At 43.2% G+C, this 13,469-nt stretch overlaps 2 protein-coding genes across 2 annotated transcripts in view; both read left to right on the forward strand.

Moving 5' to 3' along the window:
- Positions 1-13,469, forward strand: part of LOC106610529 (interferon-induced very large GTPase 1) — a 145,942-nt gene that overhangs the window by 32,773 nt on the left and 99,700 nt on the right. The gene's annotated exons all lie outside the window — the stretch shown is intronic.
- LOC106610514 (interferon-induced very large GTPase 1) overlaps positions 1-13,469 on the forward strand; it is a 31,413-nt gene that overhangs the window by 1,095 nt on the left and 16,849 nt on the right. Inside the window, exons 2-5 of the mRNA XM_014209896.2 lie at positions 2,060-2,179; positions 2,292-2,402; positions 2,601-2,741; positions 3,021-3,146. Coding sequence (XP_014065371.1) covers positions 2,060-2,179; positions 2,292-2,402; positions 2,601-2,741; positions 3,021-3,146 — 498 coding nt within the window. The remainder of the gene's footprint in view (positions 1-2,059; positions 2,180-2,291; positions 2,403-2,600; positions 2,742-3,020; positions 3,147-13,469) is intronic.

Raw genomic sequence — 13,469 nt, forward strand, 5'->3', positions numbered from 1 at the left:
TGACCAGTCAGGATATTTTAGCGTAGATCCAGGTGATGCTGATACCAAACCAAGGATAAAAGCTAAACCAGTAGAACCCAGAGTTCTATGACAGTAATGTTATAATATGTATGATTTGTATGAAATGTGTATGTTTCTTGTTCGATTGAATTGTGAGACTGTCTTTCACTGCTTTCAGGATCCATCCAGATAGATAACTGGGTTCTGGTGAAGTTGGTCTATCAATGAAGACTAACAAATCTATGAATATCCCTCCCTTGTATTTAAGGATGGAGACTTAACTCAAAAAGAGAAGTCAGATAATACATTTTACTTGTGTAATTTTATCCAGAATAACCAAATTTGCTACTATCTCATTCAAATCAATAGAAAAGTGTATTGTGCCACAAGAACTTACATTAGCTTTAGCCAGCTAGTAATTATCCCCAACGTAGCTAACATTAGCTAGTTACCCTAGCAACCGATTCACTAGCTCTGTATGGAAACAAATGTCTTACCTTATTGTTGTGAATGTTTATTATTATTAAGTTAATATGATAATTTAGTGCAGAAAGCCAAGCCAACTGTTGCTAAGCAGATACGAAGCACCTAATTAAATACAATTGTAATATTTATTTCAAGGTGTTTGCTCATTCTTTCCAATCCCACCACTCCTCATAGTTTTCCATTACTTTAGTGCAGGAGTTTTCAGAAAACATCAAGGCAGCCCCATAACAGAAAGCAGATTAACAGTAGGTCTCTTTAACTTGCTAAGACAGTATGTATTCATAATGTGGCTTGCATATCCACACTAACCTTCTACAGTCAGTAGCCTAATAGTAAGCAATTAAAAAAAATCTTATTTTTCTTTTGCAAACTGTCCCTATAATGGTGAGGAGGGGAGTTGGTTTTTCCACAAGCCTTTTCCTCATCTCAAATTCATGTAGCCTTATTGTAAACACCCTGGCTAGCTAGCACACTTGAGCCAGCGAGCACACTGCACAGCGAAACCAAATTGAGAGCTTGGAATTATAAGGTTCTATCTGCATTTTTGTCAAAACAGGGTTATTGACATAGCCTTGTTCTGTACAATGCTCTATACCTATAAAGTATTCTAAATACCTCAAATCGTGTTGTTAAAATAAAGGTAGACTCAGTGATATGACGTAGGTGCACAACATAACCAGCATAGTCGGTCAATTTCCGCAACAACTAAGAGTGTTGAAGCGTGAGACTAAACTTTTCAGCTGTTTTGGTCCCGTACCTACCACTCTAACATGAAGCAAACCCATGCACATGTGCAGACACTGTGTGTGAGCGTAGTGTTTTTAATCTCCCTCACCGCAATATCTGCGTTGCTACTCATGGCAACTTCATTTTGTTGAGTCTACCTTTAAAAAGAATACAAGATAAAAATTGCTCATACCATTCATACCAATGATAGTTTGGAACTTTATAGACCCCCGCCAGCTATTTTTTTTTACTTTTCCCTGTTGAAAAGTATAAATACGGTAATGTTTAGGGTAAAAAAATACATTTGGGGCAAAAGTAACTTTTTTTTGACACGACTGCAAAATTTTGCAGGAGTTTGCAGGAGTCGGTCTGATGGGTGATTAATTGTCAGTCAGCGGTATCCCCTCTTAATAGATGAGCAATAGAGGTGCATCCGTCTTATCAATATCCCTGCTCACCGTTTACTACTGTTTTAATAGGGTGACATTTGCTTAATATAAAGTGAGATATGAAGTTTACAAGAAAGCTACAATTCTCTTTTTTTCAGTAGCCTACATATACTACATATTTGCTACAGTTTAACGACCCTGGGTTTATAAGCGCGGATATCGACTCTGCCGCTTGAGCATGCTTTTGCGGCACAGTCCATAGCGTGCTGGACTTCGGGCTAGAAGGTTAAGGGTTCGAGACCTGCTCCCTGCTGTTTCATTACAATATATCATGTTTTTGTGATGGAAATGTATAGTAGAAAACTATATACAGTTTGACTTTCCTTTAAAGCCTCCCCAGAAACTCTGGCGCCACCCCTTGGGAGGCGCACCTCACACTTTGAAAACCTTTGCTGTAGTTGCAGGGTTCATCTGCAGAGAGCTGACTCCCAAACCCCGAGTTGTCTACAGATGAACACTGGCCATACTATGGATACCCCAGTTGTATTCAAGCAGGAGGCCTGTACTCAAAATGAGGGGTGAGAGGTTGTTTATGGCACTTAGTTAATTTGGATGTAAATTCAATATTATTTACATATTATTTACATCCAACATTTGTTACGTCCAAGTCTCATAGTCTTCTACTTGCAGGGTTCATCTGCAGAGAGCTGATTCATCAACTGCGAGTTGTCTATCCATGAAGACTGACCATTCTATGGATCTTTCTATTCTTTTCAAAGGAGACTTTACTCAAAAAGAGGAGTGAGATTACACATTTTACCCCTAACCTTGCACCACTGACCCGGACCTTAACCCTAAACCTAATCTTAATCCTACCCTCTGACTCTGACGGTCGAATATACACCTCCTTTATGGCTTTTTATTCAAGTTGATGTCAACACTAATTGGTTGAATTATGTTGCTTCCTCTTCTCATAGTTTTGCATTTCTGTACTTTCAGTGTTCATCAGGAGAGAGCCGAGTCACCAACTCTGAGTTTTGTATCAGCAAAGAGTCACCAATCAATGGATATGGATGAGAAGGAGGAGGAGGAGGACGAGGAGGATGAGGACAAGGTGGAGGACTCAGCTCAAAAAGAGAAGTAAGATCGTACATTTATTTTAAGGGAATTTGATCAAATAAGTGAACAAGGAAATGTGTCTTCTGCTCAATACCACACATACGCATGCACGCACACACACACAGCTGAGAGGAGCACAGGGTCAAGCCACTGTGCAGTGCCCCTGGAGCAGTTGTGGGTTTAAGTGCCTTGCTCAAGGGCTAGGAGATTGTAGTTAGGATCCGTTTTGCCAGACCAATTCCCCCATTTTTGTTATTTGAAATTGTGAACAAAGATTTGAGCGTCTTTCTATGTTTACAGCAACAATTTGAAGCATCTCCAGCTATGTAAAGCTAGTCATATGTCTATGAGTGACCAGAGTGACCAGTCAGTGAGTTCAATCAGCATAGACCCAAGTGATGATGGAGACCAACCCAGGAATGAAAGGTAAACCAACAACACATGCAGAGTTGTATGACATGCACCTATGACATGTACTTTAAAACGCCGAGCTGCTCTGCCGTTTGTTGGGATGGGCGTTTAATACAGTTTGAGGTTTGGAAAGCCCAGTTTGCCCTATTTCTACAAGTTGATAAAAACAGCTACTATCATTGATACGTTCTATCAATGACAGCCCCGTTCAATAATAAAAATAAAAAAATGACATTTGGAATGCACAGAAAATGTCAGGCTACAAAGTCAGCGAAGTGATATATTTTTCTTGCTAGCTACACGGACAGACTTGTATTTTGATATGCAGGGATCATCCAGTGCGAGGTAGAGACAGAGAGGGTGGGAAAAGTATATAAACTATCTTTGGTGGGGAATACAGTTGACATCAACTTAAATTTTCTGAAACATTTTGTGGGTAGCAGAGCATCAATGAGCATATCCACGGGTGCAGATTAGGGAAGACTGGGGCTGGTTGTCACAGTTTTTATACTTGTGTTATTCTCAACACTAGTAGACCTATATCTTATGACGAAGGCTCAGATTTTTGGTGCAGAAATGGACACTGTGTTTTTACCGCCAATAACCACTAGGGTTGCTGCAGGTAGGAAATCCTAGGAAATGTTCTGTTATTGACACAAGCTGTCTCCAATCAATGAATTAATCAATGTCTGGTTGTGCATGTGTGTTTGCCGGGGGGATCGCCGGAGGGATCGCCTGAGCCAGGGGAGGCGTAGCACTGCAAATCTTAATTGCACATACTGTAACCTGTTATTTTAAGATCAGTGATTCTGCACCTCACTTTGCTCAAGCTGATCCTTTCCAACGGACTCCGAAGTTGTAGCAAAAAATGGGTCAATTAGGGGCAGTTAAAGGCGAAAGTCAATAGAAGCAAACCTTGGGAAGCATATTATAATTTGGGGGGGTAGCCTTCACCAGGATTTGAACCCAGGTCAAGTGCCTGTCAAGCCAACACTTTAACCTTAATGCCAAGATGTCCAAATCTTCTTGACTAGCTCGCTAGGTGTTGGCTTAAGGTCAATACACTACCCCCTTCCTTCAGGAGAGCGTGTCCCCACGCTTCTCTATACCTAGTTCCTCACATGTACACGGATGGCCTTACGGGTGCCTTCCTACTTCTGACACCATTGTAGCGTTTTCGGGGTGTAGCCCCTACCAGGACTCGAACCTGGATTCAGTGACTGTCAAGCCAACACCTTAATTGTTACACCAGGAGTTGGACCTCTTGGCTTAGCAGAAACTGGACCTGGGTTCAAGTTCTGCTCGGGGCTGCCCCCTGAATTTGCCACAATATACTTGGTTTGAGTGGTGTGGGCGATGCTGACATGGTACTCATACAGATTCTTCAAGGTTGGCAGGTCTGGCTTAAATGTGAAGCGATTCCCGGACATTATAAGAGACAGGCGTTTGTTGAAGGCTCTGCGTTTAATGGAAGTTTTACAGGATCATGTAGGCTATATGTTTTCTTGTAAAAATTGAAAGTTTCCGAGTATTTAAAAAAAAAAAAAATTAAGTAAGGGATAAGCAGCGACACTTTATATTCTGTGGAAAATAATGCACGATGTGGAAGGTGAGTGCCACGATACGCTAGTGGAGTGGAACTAACCTTCCATGGAGTTGCATTATTTTCCAGAGAATGCATAGAGCCCTGAGTTGATTATTATGATTATACCACGGCTATAATTTAACACATTTACAGATAGAAACGTGTTCATTTGCAAGTAGAAATGTGTTCAACATCCACTGACGTAGCTAGCAAGTTTACTAGATAGCTACAGTAGTTACCTAGGTAACCACACAAACTACACAAAGATTTTTTAGGGTTGAGGCCAATACCGATTTTTGGGGGTCAAGGTGGCGATATTTAAATATTCAATATCATAAAATTAGAACATTTTGATGACAATGTATGCAATAATGCATGTATTTTTAAATCAAACAATACATTTTACATTGTTTTTACCAACCTAACTACATAATGGTAATAATTGTATTTGAATGGTAAATCATAGGCCTACTCAAAATACAGGTGAATTAATATTCAGTAGGAGTGTGTGCACGCATTGAGTTATTGGGCTTGTTTTGGTTGATCAGTGGAGTCTATGGTGCTACAGATGACAATCTGTTTGCTTATATTAGCCTACTGATCAACAACATTAGCATAGAAGCATCACTCATTTACATTTACATTTACGTCATTTAGCAGACGCTCTTATCCAGAGCAACTTACAAATTGGTGCATCCACCTTATGATATCCAGTGGAACAACCACTTTACAATAGTACAGCTATATCTTTTTGGGGGTGGGGGGTTAAAATAATTACTTATCCTATCCCAGGTATTCCTTAAAGAGGTGGGGTTTCAGGTGTCTCCGGAAGGTGGTGATTGCCTCCGCTGTCCTGGCGTCGTGAGGGAGCTTGTTCCACCATTGGGGTGCCAGAGCAGCGAACAGTTTTGACTGGGCTGAGCGGGAACTGTGCTTCCGCAGAGGTAGGGAGGCGAGCAGGCCAGAGGTGGATGAACGCAGTGCCCTTCTTTGGGTGTAGGGACTGATCAGAGCCTGAAGGTACGGAGGTGCCGTTCCCCTCACAGCTCCGTAGGCAAGCACCATGGTCTTGTAGCAGATGCGAGCTTCAACTGGAAGCCAGTGGAGTGTGCGGAGGAGCGGGGTGACGTGAGAGAACTTGGGAAGGTTGAACACCAGACGGGCTGCGGCGTTCTGGATGAGTTGTAGGGGTTTAATGGCACAGGCAGGGAGCCCCACCAACAGCGAGTTGCAGTAATCCAGACGGGAGATGACAAGTGCCTGGATTAGGACCTGCGCTGCTTCCTGTGTAAGGCAGGGTCGTACTCTGCGAATGTTGTAGAGCATGAACCTACAGGATCGGGTCACCGCCTTGATGTTAGCGGAGAACGACAGGGTGTTGTCCAGGGTCACACCAAGGCTCTTAGCACTCTGGGAGGAGGACACAATGGAGTTGTCAACCGTGATGGCGAGATCATGGAACGGGCAGTCCTTCCCCGGGAGGAAGAGCAGCTCCGTCTTGCCGAGGTTCAGCTTGAGGTGGTGATCCGTCATCCACACTGATATGTCTGCCAGACATGCAGAGATGTGATTCGCCACCTGGTTATCAGAAGGGGGAAAGGAGAAGATTAATTGTGTGTCGTCTGCGTAGCAATGATAGGAGAGACCATGTGAGGATATGACAGAGCCAAGTGACTTGGTGTATAGCGAGAATAGGAGAGGGCCTAGAACTGAGCCCTGGGGGACAGCAGTGGTGAGAGCACGTGGTGCGGAGACGGATTCTCGCCACGCCACCTGGTAGGAGCGACCTGTCAGGTAGGACGCAATCCAAGAGTGAGCCGCGCCGGAGATGCCCAACTCGGAGAGGGTGGAGAGGAGGATCTGATGGTTCACAGTATCAAAGGCAGCAGATAGGTCTAGAAGAATGAGAGCAGAGGAGAGAGAGTTAGCTTTAGCAGTGCGGAGAGCCTCCGTGACACAGAGAAGAGCAGTCTCAGTTGAATGACCAGTCTTGAAACCTGACTGATTTGGATCAAGAAGGTCATTCTGAGAGAGATAGCAAGAGAGCTGGCCAAGGACGGCACGCTCAAGAGTTTTGGAGAGAAAAGAAAGAAGGGATATTGGTCTGTAGTTGTTGACATCGGAGGGATCGAGTGTAGGTTTTTTGAGAAGGGGTGCAACTCTCGCTCTCTTGAAGACGGAAGGGACGTAGCCAGCGGTCAAGGATGAGTTGATGAGCGAGGTGAGGTAAGGGAGAAGGTCTCCGGAAATGGTCTGGAGAAGAGAGGAGGGGATAGGGTCAAGCGGGCAGGTTGTTGGGCGGCCGGCCGTCACAAGTCGCAAGATTTCATCTGGAGAGAGAGGGGAGAAAGAGGTCAAAGCATAGGGTAGGGCAATGTGAGCAGGACCAGCGGTGTCGTTTGACTTAACAAACGAGGATCGGATGTCGTCAACCTTCTTTTCAAAATGGTTAACGAAGTCATCCGCAGAGAGGAAGGAGGGGGGGAGGGGGAGGAGGATTCAGGAGGGAGGAGAAGGTGGCAAAGAGCTTCCTAGGGTTAGAGGCAGATGCTTGGAATTTAGAGTGGTAGAAAGTGGCTTTAGCAGCAGAAACAGAGGAAGAAAATGTAGAGAGGAGGGAGTGAAAAGATGCCAGGTCCACAGGGAGGCTAGTTTTCCTCCATTTCCGCTTGGCTGCCCGGAGCCCTGTTCTGTGAGCTCGCAATGAGTCGTCAAGCCACGGAGCAGGAGGGGAGGACAGGGGACATAGAGAGTCAAAGGATGCAGAAAGGGAGGAGAGGAGGGTTGAGGAGGCAGAATCAGGAGATTGGTTGGAAAAGGTTTGAGCAGAGGGAAGAGATGATAGGATGGAAGAGGAGAGAGTAGCAGGAGAGAGAGAGAGCGAAGGTTGCGACGGCACAATACCATCTGAGTAGGGGCAGAGTGAGTAGTGTTGGAGGAGAGCGAGAGGGAAAAGGATACAAGGTAGTGGTCGGAGACTTGGAGGGGAGTTGCAGTGAGATTAGTAGAAGAACAGCATCTAGTAAAGATGAGGTCAAGCGTATTGCCTGCCTTGTTAGTAGGGGGGGACGGTGAGGTCAAAAGAGGAGAGGAGTGGAAAGAAGGAGGCAGAGAGAAATGAGTCAAAGGTAGACGTAGGGAGGTTAAAGTCACCCAGAATTGTGATGGGTGAGCCGCCCTCAGGAAAGGAACTTATCAAGGCGTCAAGCTCATTGATGAACTCTCCAAGGGAACCTGGAGGGCAAGAAATTATAAGGATGTTCAGCTTGAATGGGCTAGTGACTGTGACAGCATGGAATTCAAAGGAGGAGATAGACATATGGGTCAGGGGAGAAAGAGAGAATGTCCACTTGGGAGAGATAAGGATTCCAGTGCCACCACCCCGCTGACCAGATGCTCTCGGGGTATCCGAGAACACGTGGTCAGACGAGGAGAGAGCAGTAGGAGTAGCAGTGTTTTCTGTGGTAATCCATGTTTCCGTCAGCACCAAGAAGTCGAGGGACTGGAGGGTAGCATAGGCTGAGATGAACTCTGCCTTTGTTGGCCACAGACCGGCAGTTCCAGAGGCTGCCGGAGATCTGGAACTCCACATGGGTCGTGCGCGCTGGGACCACCAGGTTAGAGTGGCAGCGGCCATGCGGTGTGAAGCGTTTGTGTGGCCTGTGCAGAGAGGAGAGAACAGGGATAGACAGACACATAGTTGACAGGCTACAGGAGAGGCTACGCTAATGCAAAGGAGATTGGAATGAAAATTAACTAAACAACTGGGGAAGCGAAAGAGCAGGGCCTCCCTCACTAACCATTCACTCCAGCATGTCTCGCCTGTATGGAAGGACATCATAAAGGCACTGCTGTTAGTTTAAGAACATGAAATAACCTATCTTCAATGAAAATGGGTCCAATTTAACATCATGATTGGTGATCATGAATGCTTATGAAACTAGTAATTTTCCATGATTGGGAAAAAGTTTTTTTTTCAACGCATCTCTAAACAACTCACCTGCCAGGACGAAATTCTAAACAACTAAATTGGCTATTTCGGCTATCTGTCCAGAAATGTGCAGGTTGTAACTTGATCGTACTGCTACGATTGAATAGAGCGAGGCTGTAACTCTGCTCCCTTTCACATCGCTCTTCATTGCTCATATCACTTGCTGCTGTTTACTGATACTATGATAACTAGCTGAATGGCGATAACATTTCATAAATCTGCATAATATCTAGCAAGGAGAGAAAGGGAAGGAAAATATATGAAACGATGATGCACGTTGTCTGAATGACTCAAATCTTCCCATAGTTTAAGAAGTGAGAACTCACATGCACACACACTAATCTACAGCTTTCTTGGTCCATAAACATGCAGGAAGATTCTTAGGTAGCTAAACCTGTTGCCAATCTTTATTTGGACATTTTAAAACACTTACTTCTTTGCCTATTATGACAATCCTCTAACACGGCTATCAACTGACAATTTACGGATACGATTGCGGCTGGTCAGATCAGCACGCCAGTAAATAGCAAACGTTATACTAAAGAGGTTTAGAAACTCTGTGGTTACACTGCAAGTCAGATGACTTGGTGTCAAATGGTACGTGTTCAAAATAATAACCAGCTAACATTAGCTAGGTACGTTGGCTATTAGCGCCTATCTGATATCTTAGCACCATGTTTATCTAGCCAGCTAGATATAATTGTAGCGAATATAGCTAGCTTGCTAACAGCACAGATTAATGGGTTAGTTATCATAATCTTTGCTAACAGGTCACATAGCTATCTGCTTAGCTAGCTAGCTTGCTTGCTTATTGCATGAATGTCCCGGCATGTCGACACAAGCCTTATTATTCATGAATTAAACTAAGATTCACAACAGGAGTTTGATTTTGGTTACTGTGTCAATTCATACATTTCTCAACACTGCACTTTTCTGTTGGAGAATGAGCTAGCTTGCTGTTGTTGATGATTTTTCCAGCTTAGCATTATGCAGTGCTCATGGCTCAGGCGGTTGGAGGCTGGCATAGCAGCAGTTTTACTATGTAGAGGGACAATCGGCCAATAGCAGATAGACTAGAAAAGGCTCGGGCGATTATCGGTTGTTCTCTAAAACAAACAGATTTGCTCAAAGAAGAAGGAATTAGAATAATTAATAGGATCTCTATGTGCTAGCTAAGTTAACCAAACCATCAGTCCTGCTAGCTTGCTATTATGAAAATCGAATTCATCAATGCCTAGAATATTTTCAAATCAACTTTTTCTTTCGAAATCAGCTCAAACATAGAACATGTAAGAATTAACTTCATAGCCATTGAATATTGCTATATATTATAGGGAAATAATGCATGTTCTAGAATGCCCTTCAAGCCAATCAGAAACGAGTGTTCCACAATGCCTTGCTGGATATAATGGACGACGTGGTAGGGACAACGCGCACCGGAGCCCCTCTATGAAGTTTATAATTTCCAAATAATATACACCACAATGGAAGCTTCTATAACATTTTCTATTTTACCTTTATTTAACTAGGCAAGTCGGTTAAGAACAAATTCTTATTTTCAATGACGTCCTAGGAACAGTGGGTTAACTGCCTTGTTCAGGGGCAGAACGACCGATTTGTACCTTGTCAGTTCGGGGATTCGATCTTGCAACCTTTTGGTTACTAGTCGAACACTCTAACCACTAGGCTACGCTGCCGCCCCAACATCAGATATGTACAGTGTGATGTCCCTCAGGGCAGTTGCCTTGGGCCTTTACTCTTATCTATTTTTACAAATGATTTGCCACTTGTCTTACTAGAAGCTAAAATTACTATATACGCTGACGATTGCACACTTAACACATCACCACCTACAGCCAGTGAGCTCACTGAGACTCTTAGCAAGGAGTTACAGTCAGTGTCAGAATGGGTAATTAACAATAAACTGGTCTTAAATACATCTAAAACCAAAAGCATTTTATTTGTTTCAAGCATTCTCTTAGACCTAAACCTCAACTGGAGTTGTCCATAAAGGGTGTGACCATTGAACAAGTTCAAGAAGCTGAACTCCTAGAAGTAACATTGGATGGTCAGCAATTATGATCAAGTCATATTGACAAAATTGTTGCGAAGATGGGGAGAAGTCTGTCTGTTATAAAAAGATGTTCTGTGTTTTTGACACACATATCAACTGTACTAGATGTTCAGGCTCTGGTCTTGTCCCATATTGATTACTGTCCGGTAATATGGTCAGGTGCAGCAAAGAAAGACCTAGAAAAGTTGCAGCTGGCTCAAAACAAAGCAGCACGTCTTGCCCTTAACTGCACAAACAGAACTAACATCAACAACATGCATGATAGTCTTTCATGGTTGATGGTTGAGGAGAAATAGACTACTTCTCTTCTTTAAAAAAAAACATTTGTGTGTTGAAAATGCCTAACCACTTCAGTAGCGGTGCGTAGGTAAAATCACTGAGGAAGCCAAGCCAATAAAAAAGCCATATTACTACCTATGTTGTGATAATTGTGTTTGCTCTATAACCCATTTATTCATACGCAACCGCGATATACAATAAGGCCGTGACAACAAAAAGACAAGAGTCACACAGTGGAGGAATAAATTCAACTACACATGCAGTGAGGGGAAAAAAGTATTTGATCCCCTGCTGATTTTGTACGTTTGCCCACTGACAAAGAAATGATCAGTCTATAATTTTAATGGTAGGTTTATTTGAACAGTGAGAGACAGAATACCAACAAATAAATCCAGAAAAACGCATGTCAAAAATGTTAAAAATTATGCATTTTAATGAGGGAAATAAGTATTTGACCCCTCTGCAAAACATGACTTAGTACTTGGTGGCAAAACCCTTGTTGGCAATCACAGAGGTCAGACGTTTCTTGTAGTTGGCCACCAGGTTTGCACACATCTCAGTAGGGATTTTGTCCCACTCCTCTTTGCAGATCTTCTCCAAGTCATTAAGGTTTCGAGGCTGACGTTTGGCAACTCGAACCTTCAGCTCCCTCCACAGATTCTCTATGGGATTAAGGTCTGGAGACTGGATAGGCCATTCCAGGACCTTAATGTGCTTCTTCTTGAGCCACTCCTTTGTTGCCTTAGCCGTGTGTTTTGGGTCATTGTCATGCTGGAATACCCATCCACGACCCATTTTCAATGCCCTGGCTGAGGGAAGGAGGTTCTCACCCAAGATTTGATGGTACATGGCCCCGTCCATCGTCCCTTTGATGCGGTGAAGTTGTCCTGTCCCCTTAGCAGAAAAACACCCCCAAAGGATAATGTTTCCACCTCCATGTTTGACGGTGGGGATGGTGTTCTTGTGGTCATAGGCAGCATTCCTCCTCCTCCAAACACGGCGAGTTGAGTTGATGCCAAAGAGCTTTGGCGTTTTTCTGGATTTTTTTGTTTGTTATTCTGTCACACACTGTTCAAATAAACCTACCATTAAAATTATATACTGATAATTTCTTTGTCAGTGGGCAAACGTACAAAATCGGCAGGGGATCAAATACTTTTTTCCCTCACTGTATGCTTGTTTCATCACAAAACCGGAGAGCAACATCTGTCAGGTGAAGTCCACAAAGCAAATATTGCATATAACAAAGAGTAGTATCACCTGTAGCATGGTCAAGCAAATTAATGTTTTTGATAGTTTACGAAACAACTACTGATTTAGAACCACAGAGTTACCGCAAGTCAGCACAAAGACAACAGGATCACTGCCTCCGCGCTTCCAGCACCATTTCAACTTAAACATGTAAACATCATCAAATCAACAAGACTATGTTTGCTTAGTTTAATACACTGAAACAAACTTAAAGATAAGATACCAAAAACATTTTAGTCCAATCAATGTTGTTAAATACCATGTGGCTGTCCATGGTACTGATTTCTCTCTGTGTGTGTGTGTGTGTGTGTGTGTGTGTGTGTGTGTGTGTGTGTGTGTGTGTTTGTGTAAAACTATTTTTTTTTGACTCTCCCTCCTTGTAGACTAGTAGAAGGCCAGTGCCATCCTCCTGTCTTTCATGATGGCAAAATGATCTATGGCTCTGTCTTACAGTACACTTTTAGTTGTGTTGTCATAGACTACCTAGCTAAAATGCTTTCTAGCCTAACTTCCTTGCATGGGCAACAATGAACAAGCTAAGTTAGCTAGCTAGCTATGTGAGCCTATTAGGATACCTCTAGGCTACATATTGAACTTCAATTGTCTCAGGCCAGTGGCACAACATATTAATTTATGGTTACATCAGAATCGCAGTCAGAATCATTGGTCTGTACAGAGAATGAAGTCAAAACCACAAGTCCAAATCCCCATCTCAATCCATGGCTTAGGAAAGGCCTATTTAGCAAGCTAGCTACTATAGGACATCAACACAAGCAATCCAGAAACAGACACGATTTTCTGAAAATGATGTTTTGCTTAGGAAGTGATTTGATTGGTGTGAAGCCAAATCTAATCTGTTCTCCCTTGGGGGGCATTTTGCTGCACCAGGACAACCCACAGTTGAGCTCAGCTCAATGCTGATTGGCAAATGAATTTATATATTTTTTTATCAAGTGAGGCCAAATGCTTTCTGTCATCAACCAATCAAATGCAACTGTGGCAACATGTTATATTATTTTGGTCCAGACAGCATTAGATACATGAGCTACACATACTGAGACAGAGGAGTACTGTTTCCCTCACCCGGATGATTTCTCCGGTGAGATTCAGCCACTTGCGAATTGACTGAAAATTATGAAAACACAGAGAGAGACAAAA

This window comes from Salmo salar, chromosome ssa04 (assembly GCF_905237065.1).
Source record: "Salmo salar chromosome ssa04, Ssal_v3.1, whole genome shotgun sequence".
In the NCBI taxonomy this organism is placed as follows: Eukaryota; Metazoa; Chordata; class Actinopteri; order Salmoniformes; family Salmonidae; genus Salmo; species Salmo salar.